The 21,029-nt window shown below is 44.7% G+C and overlaps 1 protein-coding gene across 2 annotated transcripts in view; it reads left to right on the top strand.

The window, feature by feature from the left end:
- COL4A4 (collagen type IV alpha 4 chain) overlaps positions 1-21,029 on the top strand; it is a 69,144-nt gene that overhangs the window by 13,827 nt on the left and 34,288 nt on the right. Inside the window, exons 5-15 of one of the 2 annotated variants that reach the window (XM_033150282.1) lie at positions 6,843-6,977; positions 7,168-7,212; positions 7,735-7,851; positions 8,586-8,654; positions 9,672-9,707; positions 10,715-10,777; positions 16,893-16,928; positions 17,142-17,183; positions 17,975-18,055; positions 18,998-19,051; positions 20,472-20,531. In XM_033150282.1, the coding sequence (XP_033006173.1) occupies positions 6,843-6,977; positions 7,168-7,212; positions 7,735-7,851; positions 8,586-8,654; positions 9,672-9,707; positions 10,715-10,777; positions 16,893-16,928; positions 17,142-17,183; positions 17,975-18,055; positions 18,998-19,051; positions 20,472-20,531 (738 nt within the window). Of the gene's footprint in view, positions 1-6,842; positions 6,978-7,167; positions 7,213-7,734; positions 7,852-8,585; positions 8,655-9,671; positions 9,708-10,714; positions 10,778-16,892; positions 16,929-17,141; positions 17,184-17,974; positions 18,056-18,997; positions 19,052-20,471; positions 20,532-21,029 lie in introns of those variants that run through there. The other variant, XM_033150281.1, reaches the window with a different exon arrangement.

Raw genomic sequence — 21,029 nt, 5'->3', positions numbered from 1 at the left:
AGTTGCTAGGGGACAACAGTGGGGGAGGGCTACGGTCTACATAACCTGCTGGTGGACTTCCTGCAGGCATATGGTTGGCCTCTCTGGAAAACAGAATACCTGCTGGATGGACACATTGGCCTGATTCAACAGGCTATAATCATCATCATCATCATCAATCTTGATGCCACCATACATAGGAAAATAAGCAAACACCCTCTCTTCAGATGTCAAGTTATGTTGGATCCATTACAAGTAGAGTCATACTGCCCAATTTCATTCACTAATCAGTATTACAAGATACTTGCATTGATCTTAGCTAATTGAATAAACTTACTACCCCTGATCAATCTGGGTCTGCCCCTCGGCATAACATAGCAGACCGCATAATAACGGTATTAAACCTTATCACTTTCCAAACAATCAAAGGCACTGCTTTCAATCATGGCTCTAGATATTTGAAAGGTCTTTGACTTCTTGGAATGGAATTTTCTGGTGCTAGTCTGCCCCTAACTTCCTACCACAATTCAACAAATATATTCTATATCCCAAACTATAGTTAGTCAATGGCTTAGATCAGGGGTCAGCAAACTTTTTCAGCAGGGGGCCAGTCCACTGTCCATCAGACCTTGTGGGGGGCCGGACTATATTTTGAAGGGGGAAAAATGAACAAATTCCTATGCCCCACAAACAACCCAGAGATGCATTTTAAATAAAAGCACACATTCTACCCATGTAAAAAGACCAGGCAGGCCCCACAAATAACCCAGAGATGCATTTTAAATAAAAGGACACATTCTACTCATGTAAAAACACGCTGATTCCCGGACCGTCCACGGGCCTCATTTAGAAGACGATTGGGCCACATCCGGCCCCCAGGCCTTAGTTTGGGAACCCCTGGCTTAGATAGTATTCCTTTTAATATATACAGGGGAACAAATCAGGGATTTCCCCTCTCCCTTTTCCTCATTATCTTAGTTTGATAGCTAGAGGCTCTAGAGCTAAGAACTAAAACATACACTCTGAGTGTTTATGCAGATGATATAATGGTTACCACCAGAACCTCTTTGCAACAGTAAAAGCTATGCAAAAGGAATGGACACATTTTGGCAAATTCTAAGGACTGCATAAATTTTCAAAAAGTCTGAAGCTGTGTGCTTTAACGTTCCCCCTTAAATCCAAAAATTGAAATACTTGGGTATCTTTATTACTGGAAACTTAAATAGCATGCATAAGGATAACAACAAGCCTCTTTGGCAAGGCTTTAACAGAGAGCTGTGCACGTGGAAATGGAAAGGCTAGGGAATCTAGACCCTGTGGGGAAGAAATATGCAAGGAAACATGAACGCTACCATTTCAAAGTAGTCATGTTGTTGTCATGCCTCTTAGGCCCTGCACTTCTCAGTGAGGAGCCTCTGAGGTGCAGTCAGAGCCAGGGAGTGTCAAAGGGCTCACAAGTTGCCTGCTTCCTTGGCACTGTCCGGGGTACTGAAAGACTTGTTGGCAACCACTCTTGATTTTCTAGGATTGTGATCCTGCTAATAATCAATCCCTTCCTGCTTAGCCACACCCTCTGTTCTAGACCTGCATCTTTCCAACCCACTGCTAGCTCTGCTTTCACCAGGACTGGACACATGTTAAACATCACGTACATGGGAAAAGTTTTAAATTCTGTTTTTTTATTTAATTGGATGTAGTAAGCTAAATTCTCTTTCCTTCTTCTTGGTGTAGTGTGAAGTAATAGTGACACCCACTGGCAAGAAGGATACTCTGGTAAACTTCAGTGAAGAACAAATGCAGCTAAGACATACATTTCTGTAACACATATAATACTTGGCACAACTGTTATCAATGCAGTACAGTACACTGTTGTACTATGAAGCTGGACCTTGTGATAGTAAAAAAAGTTCCTTCCAGTAGCACCTTAGAGACCAACTAAGTTTGTTACTGGTATGAGCTTTTGTGTGCATGCACACTTCTTCAGATACACTGAAACAGAAGTCCAGACCAACAGGGCTGGCTACCTACCTGTAACTTGTGATAGTAATCACTGTAAATTGGATGCTAGGAGGTGCTGCACTTATTCCATTACATCTGGGAAAATGAAAGAGACTATTCTCAAGTGTTGGTGCAAAATATCCTGGTCAGTATTTCCATATGCTGAATTACTCTCTTTTTAAAAAACAACAACTTCACTTTCAATATTGGCTTATAGCATCACAGATTTAGCATCGTGTTTTCAACCGATCCTCAGAATTTTGTTTGTTTTGTTTATTTATTTGTCCAAGTCCTCAGTAATGCAAAGAAATATTTTAAGAAAAACTACAACCCCTCACTCTTCTTTTTAGGGTTCTAATGTATTGTCAAATTCCTGAGCCACTCTCTATTGTGTTAAGAACATGTTGCAGAATACACTCACAATTAAACATTGGTCTAGAGGGGTTCTAAATCTTCCCCCAGCCTTTGGCTGGTAACAGCTCTGCCCTACGTGCATCTATAGTCACTCCACCTACACTTCAGCTCATGCAAGCTCAGGTATTGCACACATCTTCCTTCTAAAGTATGAGAGTTTCTCTGAGATGAGCCTTATGGGTTTGGGACTGCACAGTTCCTGGGAGCCTGAAAGGGCAGCCTTTGGGCAATTATGCATAGTTCTGTCTGAATTGTAATTAGTTGAGATATTTGGCTAGAAAGCAGATAAACTCTTTTGATTTTCCTTCCATTTACTTAGCTGGTTGACAAATGGCCTCCCCTCATCTAACTTGTGCAAATTTAAACACGAGAAGGGGGACCCATGGAAATTCAACTCATCTCTTTTTATTGTAGAGCAGGTCACTATAGCAACTTCTCACGCTCCTGGTTCAACTCTTGACTACAAACTAGTAGTTCAGAAAGCAATCCCATTAAAAGGTAATTACGCAAAGCAAGTACCCTACAGTCTCATGTAAAGTATCAGGATAGGCATGCCCTTAATAAGATAAGAGGTCTTACCAGATCCTCAGTATATTCTTAATTAAACTGTCTGAAAAGATTTCAAAATGATCATTGCTATCTTGCTGACCTTATAATAATCCTCTTGAGCAAATACTCCAAAGAGTTTTGGTGTTCCAGTGACTCATGGCAATATGCAATACTATTAGGCCTGGCATCTGCTAAAAAGGCAACTGGCCAGACCCACCAAGTTGTGCTCCAGCCCAGCATAAACCTTAAGCCATTCTTCCCTCTGCCAGCAAAGAAGATGGATTAAAGATTCTGGAAGTCACCAAACTGCAGTCAAATTTGTAAGGTAGTAAACAGGGCCCACCATAATGTGGATCTCAGTGGCGGAGCTTCATGCTCTGGCACCGGGGGCAGGAAGCAGGCGGGGGCGGGGCTGGTGCGCATTCTGGGGGTGGGGCGCACCAACCGCAGGGGCGATGCGCGCGTTCTGGGGGCTGGGTGTGCCGAGATAGAACCCTATCGAGATCCCGCTGTCCGGGGTACCCCACCCCCTACACCCCGCCCTTCCTATGCCAGTGGTGGATCTAGTACTGAAGATCTTGAACAAAAAGGAGGCTGTAATATTTACTATTAATTGTTGAAATTCGAGAAACCTCAATTCCAGTAGAAGAACTTTGCTTCATAAAAACACTGCTGCTGCTGCTGCTGCTGTGAGTGTCTGGGAAGACCGCTCCCTCCTCTGGCCAACTCCATCGGCCCTAGGAGGCAGGCCAACACTCAACCGCCACAGCTTAAGAGGCTCCAGAGAAGCCTCCGGAACACTGCTGCTGTTGCTGCTGCTGTGAGTGTCTGGGAAGACCGCTCCCTCCTCCGGCCAACTCCATCGGGCCAAGAGGCAGGCCTACACTCACCAACACAGCTTAAGAGGCGCCGAGAAGGGCAGCCTCGGCTCTTGCTCTGTAAATTACTGTTGTTTGTATAATGTATTTTACATTGTAATGTAGCCAAAGCAAATTCCGAGTATATTGAAAAATGTACTTGGCCAATGAATTATTATTCTATTCTATTCTAAAAACTATTGTAGTGTGCGTTACAAAAGGTCTTCATTTCAGATTGAAATACGTAGCAAAATTTCCTGTACGGGAGAACAGAATCATAGAGTTTTGCAGTACTAGAAAATAAGCAGCTTACATTTATTTTGCCTACAATGTTGATTTTTTTAAAAAAATATGGTTTTTATGTTTTTTTAAAAAATAAGAACCCTCACTTTTAAATTGAGTTATTTTGTTTGGTTGAGACTCAATCTCCTACATTCAGTCAGGTTCGGGATGTACTAAAATAACACTGCCTGGCCTTGGCATTGGGAGAATTCCTGACCTAGGACAATTAACAAGTTAATGGAATTTATTTGGATCAGCTAGCAGATGCCGGGCATAGCATTCTGTCTGTTTTAACTGAACTAATTTGTCATTTCCCCGTTAAGCATGGCTTCCTTCATCTGCTTTATTTTGACAGCTGTCCTGAGACTCAATGCTGCAGCAGTCGTATTAGATGGGCACAGATAATGGATGTTATGGGTGGTATCAACTTGGTCTTAACAAAGCTTCCACTCATAATCAGTCTTTTAGCTGAAAGAAAGACTAGCAATGCCCTGGCTTTGCATGGTGTGCCAAAGTTGAATCACTCAGCTGTCAAACTCATTGTGAATTCTGGATTAGTTGGTGTGTTCTATAACTTCTCCCCTTTCTGGTGACAAGCTAAATTAGGGATAGCCAACTAGCAGCCTACAGGATGAACCTAACTTCTGAAACCCTCCTAAGCCATATTAATAGTGCTGAAGAGCTGTTCGAAACTCTATTAAAATTGTAATTTAGGTCAGTATGGTAAAAATGTTTGCCCATAGGTAAGACACCTTAAAAAAATAAATAATCCACCTTTTGAAAGTTTTTATTTCCTTATGAGTGATCATCCCTCCTTTAAAATGAAACACCTCATATATGAACTAAGAAAACAGATCTGAACAAAGACAAAATAATATAGATTGAACAAAAGCAAATACCTTAACTGTTAAAGGTCAGGGTGAAGAGGTTCTATTCAGCATATAGCGGAGGCTATACAGTGGGGATGCTGGGCATTCTTCTGCGTGGAGAGAGTTTCACAATTGAGCGGCTGCCACCGAGAGAGGCCTCACCTGGGAAGCCATTCCCTGCACTTCTCAGGGTGGTGGGACTATCCTTTGCTAATCCTAAAACCCGAGAGGTTCTGTAGGGATAGGTGGTATTTCAGATATTTGGGAACCTACCGGGTAAGTCATTTAAAAAAGCAATTTGAGAACCTTGAATTGAGCCTGGAAACAAACTGGAACCGGCGCGACTGTTTTAAAGAAGAGGTTATATAAGCTCTAAATAGATATCCGGCCAGTAATCTGGCTGCTGTATTTTGGACCGGCAGAAGTTTCTGAAACATTGTCGAGGGCAGCCCCATGTACAGCACATTGCAGTAGCTGAATCGGAACATTATAGGAGCACTGAGTACAATAGCCAAGTCCTCTGTCTAAGAGGGGTTGTAGGTGGCAAACCAGACGGAGCTGGGAATAGGCACTTCTAGTCACCTAGGCTTTCTGAGTCTTATCCTTGTTTGGTATGTGTAATATTTCAGATTCACAGGTGTGTTGTTGCCGATGAAGTGAGGAGAAGTGGCAGCTTCTGGGTTCTGGCAAGATCTCATGTGAGCAACTGCTAGATCATACTCTTGCAACCTTCCTGAGATCCCAGTTAGATCATGTGAGGCCTCTGCATGATCATGTGAGCTCTTATGAGATCTTGCCAGAAGCTGAAGCTACATGACACCTCTAAGTGAGTCTTTGATGGTGGTGGCAAGGAGGATAGGTTGTACATGCCACCATAGGGCAGCACCTTCCTATTTGGCCTCAGGCAGTGAAACAGGATCGGCTGCCCAACTTACCTGGGAGTAAGCCCCACTGCAGTCATTAGGACTTACTTCTGAGTGGACATGTGTAGAATTGCATAGTGTGTTTCCAACTAACGTGAAGGTCAAAAAGAATCATGAAATCAAAGTAGAGGCCAGGGGGTTATGGGATTTGCAATTTTCCAAATAAACTGAGAATCAGTAATCCCTCATGAAATAAGAAGTATAAACAAAAATAGGTTTTGGTAAGGAAAGTAATTGAAAAGGCCTATGAGTTTTCTTCTCATTGAAAAGAACCAGAAGCTCTGCATCTGGCCATTTCTGATTCTGTTCATGTTGATTTTGTGAACAAGCCATAGACTGTGCTGCATAGGTTTTACACCTATTTGTAGTCCTGCAATTATGATTACATCAAGCCTCAAAAGGTGAAGTGGGTATTTATTTCACATCTGTAATATGTTCACATCTGCAATAAATATGTTAATGTTTGCCATTTGTGAGCATATGCAAATGTAGTTTCTGCAGTGGAGTTTATAAACTGAAATGGTTTGCTGCCCTCAAGTGGTTAAATTTTAAGCCATATTGCATTTTTCATCCAGGCTAGATTTGTGGCTTCAGATATCTAAGGGCAGCATTCAGTGAAAGAGTTGCACTAGTGCAATCGGATTCTCCTCCTCTCCCTCTGCACAGCCGGTGCCCTTCCCAAATCTGCTTTGGAGGGTTGTGGTGGGGAGAGCTCACAACAGATTTAGGGAGTGCACAAAGGAAGAAGAGGGAGGAGAGCATTCTCTTGGAACAATCTGCTTAAGGCTGCTTTGCTCAGCCTGTGCTTTTGTGTGTGCATAATATATTCATTACTACCGGTACATAGTATCTTAGAAGGAGAAGCTGAAATAATACATGAACAAATGTAGAATGACTTTTCTTCCATATATTTCTTGGGATATATATATATATTTAAGACTGATGAATCTGAATTCTTTTTTCCCCTTCAGGGACAACCTGGTCAGATGGGGCCTCAGGGTCCAATTGGGGCTTTGGGTTTAATAGGACCCATTGGTTTGCCAGGAGTAAAAGGCCAGAGGGGTGATATTGGTCTTCCTGGGCCAAGTGGACAAAGAGGAAGTCAGGTAGGTAATAATAATGCTCAAAGGGAGTGATTTAATGTGATAACAAAATTAAGACAATTACAGTGTGAGCCTCAATAGTTCTCTTTCTCACATGGTGTAAGAATATGTATTATGCAAATCTTTCCTTCAGGTTAAATTAGTTTTAAAAGTAATGCATAATTTAACATTTGTTGCAATTTAATCTCTTCAGGGTCCTACTGGCGTTCCAGGATTTTCAGGTTTAGACGGTATACCTGTAAGTATTCTACATGTGTTCATGTATTTTATAAGACTGTAGCATGGTGTTATTGTAGAACTAAAGTTTTTATTGGTCCTTTTCTGTACTTCTTGCTAAATGAAAGTTCATAAGGGTTCCTTCTATATAAGGACCACAAAATTCTTCAAAATTCTTCCTATCTGTGAGGAGAGCCAATCATGACTTTCATTACAAAGCTAACAGATATAATTTACAAGATGCTCACACCAAGTATGAAAACCCGTATGCAAATCATGACTTGAACATGATTTGAACTGTGTTAAATACATTAATTTTGTTGATATTTTTCCCCATTGGGTTTCGCACAGCAATTTCTCAGGGTTGCGGTGCTCCAACTCACATTGCAACAGGTAAACTGAAATCTCACCGAGGAGTGGTTTTAGCATAAAAATGTTGTCAAAAACAAGGTGCATGTGTCATATAAGTTTGTGCTTTAGTCAAATCATTATCCTTCTCCTGCCCCATTTATATGAATTTGCATTTTAATGTAATCTGTTCTAGGGGTTACCAGGACCTGATGGACCCAGAGGTAAGCCTGGCTTGGATGGGTGCAATGGCTCAAGGGGAGACCCAGGATTTCCTGGAGAGGATGGTCGTATTGGCCCAAGAGGCTCCTTTGTGAGTGGAAGTTTATTATGACCTTATTCTAACTATTGCATAGATCCTGAGTGGGGAATGGGTGGACCTCACCTGAACCGGATCACCAGATCATACCCAGCTTGATCACTGAGATAATCCAGAGGAGCACTTTTAGCTGCAGAGTTGGGCATTTAGTGCCACCAGTTCCAACAGAGATTGGGCAGGATTATAAACAATTTAATGTGTCGCTACAAATGCAAGTCGTTAATATTGCAGTTGTTGTATAAGGGATTGTTATTTTGACTGCAGTGTAATTGATATTGAAAAGATTTTGGAACACAGAAATAAAGCAAATAATCAAACCATCAATTCTAGCATGTGGGGGACCACCTAAATTATATGATTTGGCATCTGAATGATTGGTATTAATAATTGTGTTATAATTTGACATTGTTATAATGATGCTATTATTGGATTATTGTAATTGAAAATTAATAAAAATATTATATATAAAAAACAGATTGGGCAAACTTTTCTATTTTTGACTTTCTTTCATCTCTTGAATACTTTTTTAATGCTTTTAATGCTTGAATACTTTTTTCAATACTTCAATAAGCAAATATAAATAAATAAAATATTTGCATTTTCCAAATCAAAGGCTACTGTTATACATGTATCATTGCTTTGTTTTCATAAGCCAAATCAAAGAACAACTCTGTAATTCATTTGGGTTTTTTATTTTTATTTTTTATTTAAAAAAACTGTTTTTATAGGGTATTCCTGGTCAAAAGGGAGAAAAAGGAAATTCCGTGTATGTTTCTCAGTTCATTAAAGGGCTTTCGGTAAGTGCAATGAGATATTATTTGAACAAAGTCTTACTGAAATTCTTTTAGAGAAGTACTTGCATGCCATATGGCTTGCACATTAAAATTTTCATTGGCATAGATATAAAATTCACAGGGGACATCTAGTGGTGTCATCCTGCTTGTGCAATGGGAATCCTCCCCCATCTTGTAGCCCAATGCCCTGGATGGTTGGAGGACCTCCTAGAGCAGATTGTGGTTTGAAGGGAGGAGGGGAAGGGGATGCCATGCTGCATGTACCAGCACAACACTGGGTATCACTTCATGTAATTATAATAGTTAGGAAATTTTGAAAGTAAATAATGCACATGATACAGGTGAATGCTGTAACAGAGAAGGAACTATATCCAGGTTGTTTGGGGAATAACGTCTGCATATTCCAGACATGTCTAGCTACAATACATTACATAATTATGGAATTTATTATGGGTTCAAAAAGGATGAAAATATACATAATCAGAGGCTTTTCAGTTGCCTTACTGAAGGATTTTTCATCAAAGAGTGTAATGGACAAAGATAAGAAAGTCCTGCTTTGGCATTCTCTTTTCTGAAACATATTTTCCTTTTTTACTGATGTGGTTTGTTGTAGGGTGAAATTCCATGTATCCCAATTTGAAAGTGAGGCCCACAGAAATAAGTACAACTTAACTTTTGACTAAACATACCTGTATATGGGACTGGATATTCAAACTTGTTTTAATACAGATCTGTAAAGATTGTTATCCTGACCCCTTATGGAATGGTAAATTCATTTAAGCGAAACAAATTGCTCTGAAATAAAGTGGTTATTAACATGTATTTATACAGCAAAATGATTTGTCTGGCATGGTCCATTTATTGTCTATTCCCTGGATAAGTGATGATCTTAATGTTCACTGTCTTGTCTTAGATTGTCTGCATTGCTTCCTTTTTATATTGTACTGTAATTCATGATGCTATGGTAATGCAAATAGCTACAAAGAGGAGTGTGATCTAATAAAGTGGTTATGGTTACAGGGAGAAAGAGGGGATCCTGGATCCCGTGGCATGCCTGTAAGTCCCTTCATTAATTTGTTTATGTTTGGTTTGGAGCAATACAGTCCATATCATTGAAATTTTACTGCTATACATAGTGGGTAGCTATGAAATCCTTTCCGTCTCTGGCTTGAAGTCAGAGAGCAGTTGCATTAACATATACCTGTATAGCAACTCAGCACAAAGATCACTGCCATTGTGTGTCTGTACCACTTCAGCAGTGTCTAGTGGTGGCATATAGACTTATAGAATTGTAGAGTTGGAATGGATCGCCAGGGTCATCTTATTTCCAACCCCCTGCAATGCAGGAATCTTTTGCCCAACGTGGGGCTTGAACCCACAACCCTGAGATTAAGAGTATTATGTTCTGTCATCTGAGCTATCCTTCTGTGATGATCTGCTCTATATGTTCCAGTTGCCATGTAGAACAGTTATTCTGTGAGGAACTACTTCCAACAGCGTCCATACATGAATTGTAACATAAGCCATCTCTGACGCAGTGGACTTGACAATCAATTGAGGAATCTCGATGAGATTAAACAAGTGCAGAGCTGCAACACAATGTTGCTGTGTATTGCCAGCTCAATATGGCTATTGTGTGGGTTGAGAGCCTATGCTAATTAAGCCCCCTCCTATTTTTAAGATTAATTAAAACTGTTTTTCATTCTCTTGCATCCACCTCAAGATGAATCTGCTGCTTCCGTTGCCTTCATAGCCTTAGACTTATCATTCCTGTTTCATTTTTTGATTTATCTGCATTAATACATAGTTAGCTTGTACACAGTATAATCCATGAATCCTTGTAGATCATTACTCTTAATGGAAATCAAGTAGCTGCCTGTTGGTGGTGTTTGACTGGAATATTGCCTATGGGTAGTAGGCCAAGTTCAAATGGTGAAGGCTGTTAGTAGCTGGATGAGAATACTGAAGCTGCTACACAAAACATCAAACAACGTTTTCTTTTGATGGAAAACAGAATGCTGCTGTTATGTTTTTAAAAAGAACATTGTGTCATCTCTTCCCAGGGCCCCAGAGGAGAAAGGGGGCCCAGAGGTCCACCTGGATTTCCAGGCCAACCAGGCATACAGGTACAATGCTGACATTTTTATTTCACCCCTTCACTGTAAGTGTGCTAGGATGGGTTAGCCTTCTGTCTGTTTATCTATTAGTTCATCACCAATGTGAATTTTGTGTATTATACACAAAATTCATGTATTATACATGGATTTAAATGGGAAATTGAAGAATTGTTAGTCTGCTCAAGTTCATACTGTTAAGTTGTGGGTGGACACAACAGACGACACAGCGATTTCCAAAACAGCTCTTATTTATTTGCAGGCTGGAACAGAACTGAGCTGGAGGCCTCAGCCACCAGCTTATATAGAGCTCAGCTACAATGTAACAGTAACAACATTCTGCAGCTAACCAATCCCTGAGTGTCAGTTTCTAATCCTTCATTTGCATAAGCTGACCTGAGTGAAAACCGCAGCAGAATAAACTATATACACACACCCCTGGTGGCCAAGGTGACAACTTCAATACATAACACCCCTCCCCACCGAGATAAGGCATTAGGTTATAAGCATAGTGGTTCCATTATATACAGCAATATTCATTAAAACACATAGCATAACAGTTCAATTTACGATGCAGCATTATGTGTGCAAATTGTGTGTAACATAGTCTTTTAGATATGCTGGGCGTTTGGGAACCCTACCTGACCGCCGTGGGCCAGTATCAGAGCCCGGTTGGCTGCCCGAGTCCCGTTGCGACTGCTGTGCTACCACTGGTGTCGTTGGGCCTGAGGTCTCCGGCTCCGCTGCTGTTGGAAGGCCTGTCACGATCGGACTTGGTGGACACTCAGGCAAGGCGGTGGTCGGCGTCTCAGGGGGGTCAGGCAAAACCCCTGCAGTGGCTCGGCTTGGCCCCATGTCCGCAGTTTGTGAAGGGGGTGTAGATGGAGCCTCGCCTTCCAATGGTGTCGGTTCTAGAGCTGAGGCTGCCGTTGAGGGTACTGCGGTATCGTCCAAAGTTCCAACCCGGCGCCTCAGTTGGTCTATGTGCCGGCGCCACAAACGCCCGTCCTCAAGTGCCACCTGATATGAGCGGGGCCCAGTGACTCCCACTATCGTGGCCGGCACCCAAGGAACGTCCCCCACGTAGTTTCTGGCAAAAACCTTATCCCCGGGAATAAAAGACCTTGGTGCGTTAGCACCGCCCGGGGGCTCGGCTACCCCGAAGTCTGGATGCAACCGGTCGAGCGGAGATCTGAGGCGACGGCCCATAAGCAGTTCAGCTGGACTCCGCCCTGTGGCTGCATGCGGGGTAATGTGTTGCACGAGCAAGTATTCCGTAACTCGCTCATGCCAGTCCTTCTGGTCCAGGCGTGCCAGTGCCTCTTTCGCTGAGCGCACCATTCGTTCTGCCTGTCCGTTGCTGGCCGGGTGGAATGGAGCTGTTAGGGCGTGGCGGATGCCCAGCCCCAAGAGGTACCTTTCAAAAGCGCCCGATGTGAACTGTGGCCCGTTGTCGGAAACGAGGACATCAGGACATCCATGCGTTGCGAATAGGCCCCGCAGCACCCGGACTATGGCTTCGGTAGTGGTGGAGGGCATCAGAGCCACCTCCAGCCATTTCGAATAAGCGTCCACCACTACCATAAAGGTCCGGCCGTGAAAAGGGCCAGCAAGGTCAATGTGCACCCTCGACCAGGGTGCCTTTGGCGTCTCCCAGGTGTTGCCCTTAGCTGCCGGTGGTGCAGGTCTCGATTCTTGACACGCTTGACAGGAGGCAACCCAGGAGGTGATGGCCTCGTCCATGTTAGGCCACCAGACGTAACACCGAGCCAACGCCTTCATTTTAACGATCCCTGGGTGGCCGATGTGCAGAGCCTCAAGGACGCGTTGGCGGAGTCTTTGGGGAACCACGACTCGGTCTCCCCACAGTAGGCAGCCGCGATGAGCCGAGAGCTCATGCTGTCTGGTCGCAAATGGCTGGAACTCAGATGTGAATGGCCCTTCTGGCCACCCCCTCCACACCCAGTTGAGCACACGTCTGATGGTGCGGTCCTGGGAAGATGCGGAGGCCACATCGGTAGCCGACACTGGTGCAGCTGGGAGGTCCTCAAGCAGGAGTACCGATGAAGCAGGAGCTGGATCTTCCACCAACGCCGGAAGGGGGCAACGACTGAGGGCATCAGCATGGCCCAGCGACTTTCCCGGGCGATGAATGAGCCGATAGCTGTATGCTGCCAGAAAAACAGTCCATCGCAGCATGCGTGGCGAGAGGATCGGCGGAGTAGGTCTGTCTCCTGCAAGGAGGCCCAGGAGCGGCTTGTGGTCAGTGATGAGGTCAAAGGTTCTCCCGTAGAGATATTCGTGGAACCTCTTCACTCCAGCCACAAGCGCCAGTGCCTCCTTGTCGAGCTGGCTGTAATTCCGTTCCGCCGGAGACAGCGTTCGAGAGAAGTAAGCAAGTGGTGCTTCCCTCCCATCCGGGAACCGGTGACTGAGGACTGCACCGATGCCAAAGGGCGAGGCGTCACAGGCGAGGACCAGTGGTCTGGCTTCACTGTACTGTACCAGCACACTGTCTGAGGAGAGGAGGGACTTGACTGTGTTGAAGGCCGCTGTCTCCCGATGACCCCAGGACCATGGCGCCTTTGTGCTGAGCAGGCGGTGGAGAGGCTCAGCTAGCGTTGCCTTGTGGGGCAGGAACATATTGTAGAAGTTCAGCAGCCCCAGGAACGCCTGCAATTCAGTCTTGTTCTTTGGAATCGGGGCCTCCTGAATGGCCCGGATTTTGGATGCCGTTGGGTGAAGGCCAGAGGCGTTGATGAGGTAGCCCAGGAACTCCACCTGTGGAACGGCAATCAGACACTTTTCCTTCTTCACCTTGAGTCCGGCCTCCTGGAACCTGGTCAGCACAGTGCGGAGGCGCTCGAACAGCTGCTGATTTGAGTCTGCGGATACCAGTACATCATCGAAATATGGTACCACGCCTGGCAGTCCCTGCAGAAGGCGCTCCATGAGGCTTTGAAAGATGCCGGGAGCCACGCTCACCCCGAACTGTAGTCGGCGGCATCGGAACGCTCCTCGGTGGGTGACGATCGTCTGAGCTTCAGCGGTGGCGTCGTCAACAGGCAGTTGTTGATAGGCTTGGGCAAGGTCCAGCTTAGCAAAGACCTTGCCTTCGCCCAAAGAATGCAGCAGGTGTTGGACGACGGGAACTGGATACGCGTGCTGCTGAAGCGCCTTGTTGATCGTGCACTTGTAGTCTGCGCATATCCTCACCGACCCATCCGGCTTGACAGGTGTGACGATAGGCGTTTCCCACTTGGCATGGTCGACCGGCTCCAAAACCCCTTGCGCGATTAATTTGTCCAGTTGTTCGTCCACCTTAGCCTTGAGGGCGAACGGAACCCGGCGTGGCTTTAGCTTGATTGGAGCTACTTGTGGATCAAGGCTAAAGGAGATGGGTGTGCCTGTATATTGGCCCAAGGTGCCATCGAAAACCTCGGCAAATTCCTTAGTTAACTTTTCCACTTCCGCGTCGGAGATGCAGTTGATGCCGGTGACTTCCAGACCGAGGGCGCCAAACCATTCTAGCCCTAGGAGGCTGGGCCGCGGGTCTTCAACTACCACGAGTCGGAGTGGGCCCGAGAAGTTTTTGAACTTGACCTGGAACTGGCCGACGCCCGTCACGGGAATGTCGTTCCCCTGGTAGTCCCTCAGGTGTACACGATGTCGGTCAAGCTGCCTCTTAGACAGCTTTGGCACAAGTCTTTTGATAGTGCTCCAGGACACAACGGACAGGGCAGACCCAGTGTCGATCTCCATGTCACACGGAGCTCCTTCGATGAGCACCGTGATGTGTAGTTTGCGTCGCGTAGGCGAGTCGGTTTGTCCAATCGTGGTTCCGGATGAGCAGCAACAGTTGGTGAGAGCGAAACAGTTACTGTTTGCGGACCGGGTTGACGACTTGGACTTGCGAGATGGTGAAGAGGCTGTGTTTGATGGCGTAGATCGGCAGACCTTGGCGATGTGACCCTTTCTGGAGCACTGCCGGCAGATGGCGTCTCTGAATCGGCATTTGACGCGGGGGTGGTCGCCTCCACAGCCGGCGCATTCTGATTGGCCCTTGGACTTCTGTTTGAACTTCCCGCGTTCCCGCTTCGTCTGGTGCACGTCATCGTCTTCGCTGGTTGATGCCTCGTCGCTGCTAGCCTCTTCATGGTGTACGGCGATTGGCTTTTTTGTAGGTCGTGGGCTGCTGGCCTTGCGGATCTCCTGGGCGGAGAGTTCAGCCGCTTCTGAGGCCGCAGCCTCCTCGATGGCCTTCTGCAGCGTGAGGTCTGGCTTGGCAAGGAGGCGCCGTTGCAGACGGTTGTCCCAGACCCCGCAGACGATCCGATCCATCATGGCATCGTCTAAGTCTCGGAACTCGCAGGTTAATGCGGCCTTTCGGAGAGCGGCGACGTAGTCGTTGATCGACTCCCCCTCTGCCTGGTTCCGGTGGTAAAAGGCGTGGCGGGCCGCAATTTTGGACGGCTTGGGCGCGTAGTGGCCGCGTAGCTTTTCTTGTAGCGCGTCCCACGGTGCTCTGTGAACTGCGAGTGGAGCGACTAAAACTCTGGCCGTCTCAAACACTTCGGGCCCGCAGAGGCTGAGGAAAAGGCCTCGCTTCCGCTCCTCTGATACCTCTGTTAGCTCGTTTGCTTGAAGGTAGCATTCGAACCGAGCGAGATATGAGTCCCATGATTCAGAGGCCGGGGCAAACGGCGGTAGAGGCACTAGTGTAGCCATGACTCCGATGCCGACGTGGTGGGCGATGGATGGAACACAGTGCTCTAGCCAGAACGGGCAGCTCTGAGTTGGTTCTGTTCAGTGATTTCGCTCAGCGTTTCAGCTCAGTGATTCAGCTCAGTGATTCAGCTCAGTGATTTGCCCTTGCGCTGACTGGCTGTGTGCTGTCTGTGTTCTGATGTCCATGATCCCACCCTCGTCGCCAGTGTTAAGTTGTGGGTGGACACAACAGACGACACAGCGATTTCCAAAACAGCTCTTATTTATTTGCAGGCTGGAACAGAACTGAGCTGGAGGCCTCAGCCACCAGCTTATATAGAGCTCAGCTACAATGTAACAGTAACAACATTCTGCAGCTAACCAATCCCTGAGTGTCAGTTTCTAATCCTTCATTTGCATAAGCTGACCTGAGTGAAAACCGCAGCAGAATAAACTATATACACACACCCCTGGTGGCCAAGGTGACAACTTCAATACATAACACATACACATTCATGAATACACATTTGTAGACAGGTCATGCTCATTATCTAATCCCTTCAACTGAAAGATACTCTAACTCTGAACTAGTGAACACTGAGCAACAAAAGTGACCAGGGACTTAACTAAAGATTCATCATGGTGCTATATGAGAAAAATAGGGGTAGACAATCACTTTCCCCCTTTAAGAAAATGTGTGCACCAGCTGATTAGGGCATGGCTTGTGCAATCTACTCATGATGGATATGATCTGAAATGGATAATTATTAGCTCTCTGTTTTCCAAGTTAGCAGTGGAAATAGTAACTAAAAAATATGTTTTGCGGGTGCCTTCGTCCCAGCCACTGTCCCATCATTTCATATCCTACTTTACAGACATGCTAATCCATTAAAAAAAAATTAAATCCTGCTGTTAAAAAAAACCCTTTACTAATTCACCAATCCTGGATGTCTCATTGCTAGTCTTTCACCCCAACTTGAACAAACTCCAGCTGTTTCACAGTTTCGGAGATGTCACAAGTTTTCTCCCTCACATCACTCTCCACCGAAGGGTGAGGCGGAAATGAAAGAAAAACCTCCCCCACCACAAGCTCACAGAAAAGTTCACTGGTCACAGATGGCTGTAGCGTTATATGTACAGAAACTCTACAAAGCTTTGTGTGGCAGTGAAAATGGTTGGTGGAAAATGTTAAAAAGAACAGCAGACAGTAGGTAAATATGGGGGATCTGTGGCCTTCCATCACAGCTAGTAAATGCCCATGCTGGCTTGGGCTGATGGGAGTTGGAATGCAGCAACATCTAGATGGGCCACAGGTTCCCCATCCCTTCCCCTACGGTATTCCTGTTCTATATACAGTATTTCTCAGGTTGAATTCCTGTACTTGTACATAACTACTCATTCCCTGTTCCTCCTCCCAAAGGGTACTACAGGTCCTCCTGGTTTTCCAGGCGAGCAGGTAAGAGGCATTTTTCTCCCCTGTTAAAGTTTATACAGTATTTATCAAACTGGTATTTTCTTTTGTTTCACTCTGTATGGGTTTTTACAAAGAAACTTGATTTAAGTTCCAAATTTTAGCCACCCAATTTAATGATAAACTGGTGTCGATTTCTGCATCTTTTAAAAAGTCTCTATTTTTTTCCCTTCTGTTTAAAAATTAACAATTCATTAGGGAAATCCAGGAATTGGAGTGGATGGACAGAAAGGGGAGCCGGTAAGCAAATAAGCTGTCTCTGGGAATAGCTGCCTGAAAAAGTGTGATCATAGTAAGAGATAGCTGAAGAAAGTGAATAGGCTTCACATTCATGGGTTTATTAAGTTTCCTGTAAATGGGGGGGGGGATATCTTTTGTGGTTTCATACATAATTTGAGTTCTGGGAATTTCTAGAGCAGCCTTCACCAATCCTTCAGATGCTATTGATTGCAATTCCCATTAGCCCTAGGTGGATAAAATAACACTATCAGCTTCACATACTCTCATATGTGAAGAAGCATACAGTGGTTTGCAAACTTTGTTTGGAAGCCGAATATGCTCTGTTTTGAGTGCCCCCTTCCATTTTGAGTGCCACCCTTCCATTTTGAGTGTTAAGCTGAGGTCTGTTTTTGCTATTTATTTTGCGGTTTTGTGTCTGTGTGGAACCCAGTTCAGCTACTGATTGATTGATTGTGTGACTGCAGTACATTGTTTATTGCTTTCATTTTATGGATCAATGGTTTCGTTAGATAGTAAAATTCATGTTAAATTGCTGTTTTAGGGGTTGCTTTTAAAAGTCTGGAACGGATTAATCCATTTTGCATTACTTTCTATGGGAAAGCGCACCTTGGTTTTGGAACAGACTTCCAGAACAGATTAAGTTTGGCAACCAAGGTACCACTGTAGATATAGCAGTGGCATGATACTGAGTTAACACAGAGCAGTGCTAGGCTGTTCAAACATAGAATGAGTCCTCTGCAACTAACTCCACAATGTTATTCACTCCGTTTACTGTTTTCATGGATTTTTAGGGTGATGTCGGACCTCCTGGATCTCCAGGGCCGCCTTTATTAGTTGGACCTCCTGATTTTCAACTGTTTAAGGGAGAAAAGGTATGCAAATTATACAGTGCATTTGCAATTGTTATATGTCCATTTCTTCTTATAAAGTACCCAGTAAATTTCAGTGAAATCTATGCTCTTTTTTATGCTTAGAGTCACAGCTTAACCCCCTAATCTTAGAGGTGGATGCATTTGTGTTAGACTATAGAAAGGCAAGCACCACATCCGTATCCTGACCAAAAGAAGTACAGTGGTACCTCTGTTTGTGAACATCTCTGTTTGTGCACTCTCCGTGTTACGAGCTCCGCTAACCCGGAAGTAGCTGCTCCTGGTTGCAAACATTGCCCCAGGATGTGAGCAGAAATCGCACGCCAGAGACCCGCACGCAGTGCAAGACACCATTAGCGAAAGCGTGCCTCATGTTACGAGTGGTTTCTGGTTACGAACGGACCTCCGGAACGGATTCCATTCGTAACCAGAGGTACCACTGTAAAGCAAATTTGTCCTGGTATGCTGCATGTCACTTGGCCACACTGCAATTGTGTTCATATACTATACCCACTTTTATCAAGGCTGTTGCTAGCATCATGCCAATTTGAAATGGGGGAAAAGAAACCCTGTATGAATTATGGGGCTTCCTTGCTGGTTTAACTCATAGTTAATGAAGTTGCAGAAAGAAGCAGTGTGATCAAGTGGTCCTCCAAGATTTTGCTGAACATTGGCTGTGCGGACTGGGGCTGATGGGAGCTAGGAGTCCAGCAACATCTGGAGGACCACAAGTTCCCCACCCCTGAGCCACAGTAAGCAAATTTAATAAATAATCTGTGTTGCAGAAGGGGGGATTATTGGGTTGTCTGTTTTTGTTTTTATTACGTATTTCGTGTTTTTTTTATATTGTGGTTTTATGTTATGAACTGCCCTGAGAGTGGTATACACATTTAATAAATCATCATAATAAGCAACACATTTTAAATTAAATGTTTTAATACTTAGGGTGTAAAAGGAATACCTGGAACTATAGGTGCCAAAGGATTGCTTGGACGCAAAGTAAGTGACATTACTTTTTTGAATTGATTTCATAGATATTTTATCCCAGGACTTACTAAAAATATTAGGAAGTATTTGGTTTTTCCCCCTAGCTAGCAGTGGATTTCCTCTTTATCTGTTTATTGGAACATAGGTGGCTGCCTTATAACGAGCCAGACCATTGGTCTACCCTAGCTTAGTATTGTATGCTCCAAGTGTGGGAAATCTTTGCTCCTCCCGATGTTGCTGAACTACAAAATCTCTTTCATTCCAAGCAAGGATGGCCACTGACAAGGAATAATGGGAGTTGCATTTCAGCAACATCTGGAGAGCCAAAAGTTCCTGACACCTGGTGTACACTGACTGGCAACTGCTCTTCATGGTTTCAGGTGTTGGGACTTCCCAGCCCTGGGACTTCCTTTATGCAAAGCAGTTTTTCTACCACTGCACTATGGTATTTCCTGCAGGCCTGTCCTTTCCTTGAGCTGGAATGCAGCAACTGACTGCAGGGCCAAACTAGACAAAACACCACTCACACAATTTCTGATTGCGTGAATGGCATCTTGTCCAGTTTTGTCCTCCATCCCTGTCATTCCCAGGCTGTGAAGCTATTGCTGGTTGAACTCTGGGTGAGCTGTTCTTTGCACCGCTATCTTCACTGGATGTTTATTTGCAGGCCCAGGCCCAGTGGAGCCATGGGCAGGGAGGGTGCCGTGTAGAACATTAATTGCAATAAGACACAGGACAGCAGCATTGTGGTTTAAACATACCACAGTTTTATTGAGAACAGATGTCAGTCGGTTTTGCCGTAGGTATTGGTTGTGTATCCTGAAATCAACCAGCCCAACTTCTGATTGATGATTGGCAGGTTTTACCAAGTTTAAGGGTTGCACTATGATGTGTATCATATCCAGGTAACCTGTAGGATCACAATTTGGGGTGCTATGGCCCATCAGTCCCTGAGCTGGGCATCTGGACAAGAAGCACCTCCCCAAGGCTCCTGTTAAGGGGCTACCCTGAGACTGTGGAGTGGTCATTGCTTGCTTAGATTAAGGATCCAACCCAATGCCTTATCTGCCAGTAAGTTGTGACAATTGCTATGAGATGGGCAAAACCTTCAGACAGGCCCAGTTAGCCTGAAGGGCAAATTCGTCCCTCGCCCTGAAAACAGCAACTGAAGAACTTCCCACAAAGAGGTGCCAGAACTCACCATAAACGCCTCCCTTGCTCTCTTATAATGGCAATGGCGCCCACCTGAGAGGTGCTAGAACTGAGTTCCGGTGAGTTCCTGCTGAAAAAAGCCTTGCATAGCATGGTCCACACCACACCCCCAGTCCCAGTTCTATATAGGAGAACCCCAAACAAGAGAAATGTGCAATAGACTTTGTGTTTCTTATTTGAACTAATTTGACTGGTTTTTTTTTTTTTTGCATAAAAACAGGGTTCACTTGGAATTGGAGAGAAGGGTGAAAAGGGGATTCCTGGTTTTCCTGGATTGCGGGTGAGGAAGTTTCAGAATAAGCCAATATAGTTACCTTTTATACATGGCTTTTGAGTAGTGGTTGCCGGTGTGATGCCTTCCAGAGGTTTACTGGACAGAAGCTCCCATGAGCCCCAACCAGCATGGACAATGGTTGGGGATGATTGGAATTGTAGTTCATCAACACCCAGAGGGGCACTATGTTGGCTATTCCTGGTTTATAAATACTAGAAAGGCAATTTAACTGTACAAGAACTTTCATACTACCAATGCAATTTTTTAAATTATTATTACTACTTATCAAACCTTTATTAGGCATTTACATGTAAAATCACGAGAGAAAGAATCACATACAGGAACTTTAAAATATATATACACAAAGAAACAACAATTAAACTCATAGGCTGATTGTATGTGTGTATTAATAAAATCTAGAATTTCCTCCTGTTAAAGTACTCCTTGAAGCACTGCTGCCAAAAACTCGGCTACCCCCGCAGTCACCCCTTGCTCAATGTCAGA

This window comes from Lacerta agilis, chromosome 5, assembly GCF_009819535.1.
Source record: "Lacerta agilis isolate rLacAgi1 chromosome 5, rLacAgi1.pri, whole genome shotgun sequence".
NCBI classification, from domain to species: Eukaryota; Metazoa; Chordata; class Lepidosauria; order Squamata; family Lacertidae; genus Lacerta; species Lacerta agilis.
This window is presented reverse-complemented; position numbering and strand designations above follow the sequence as displayed.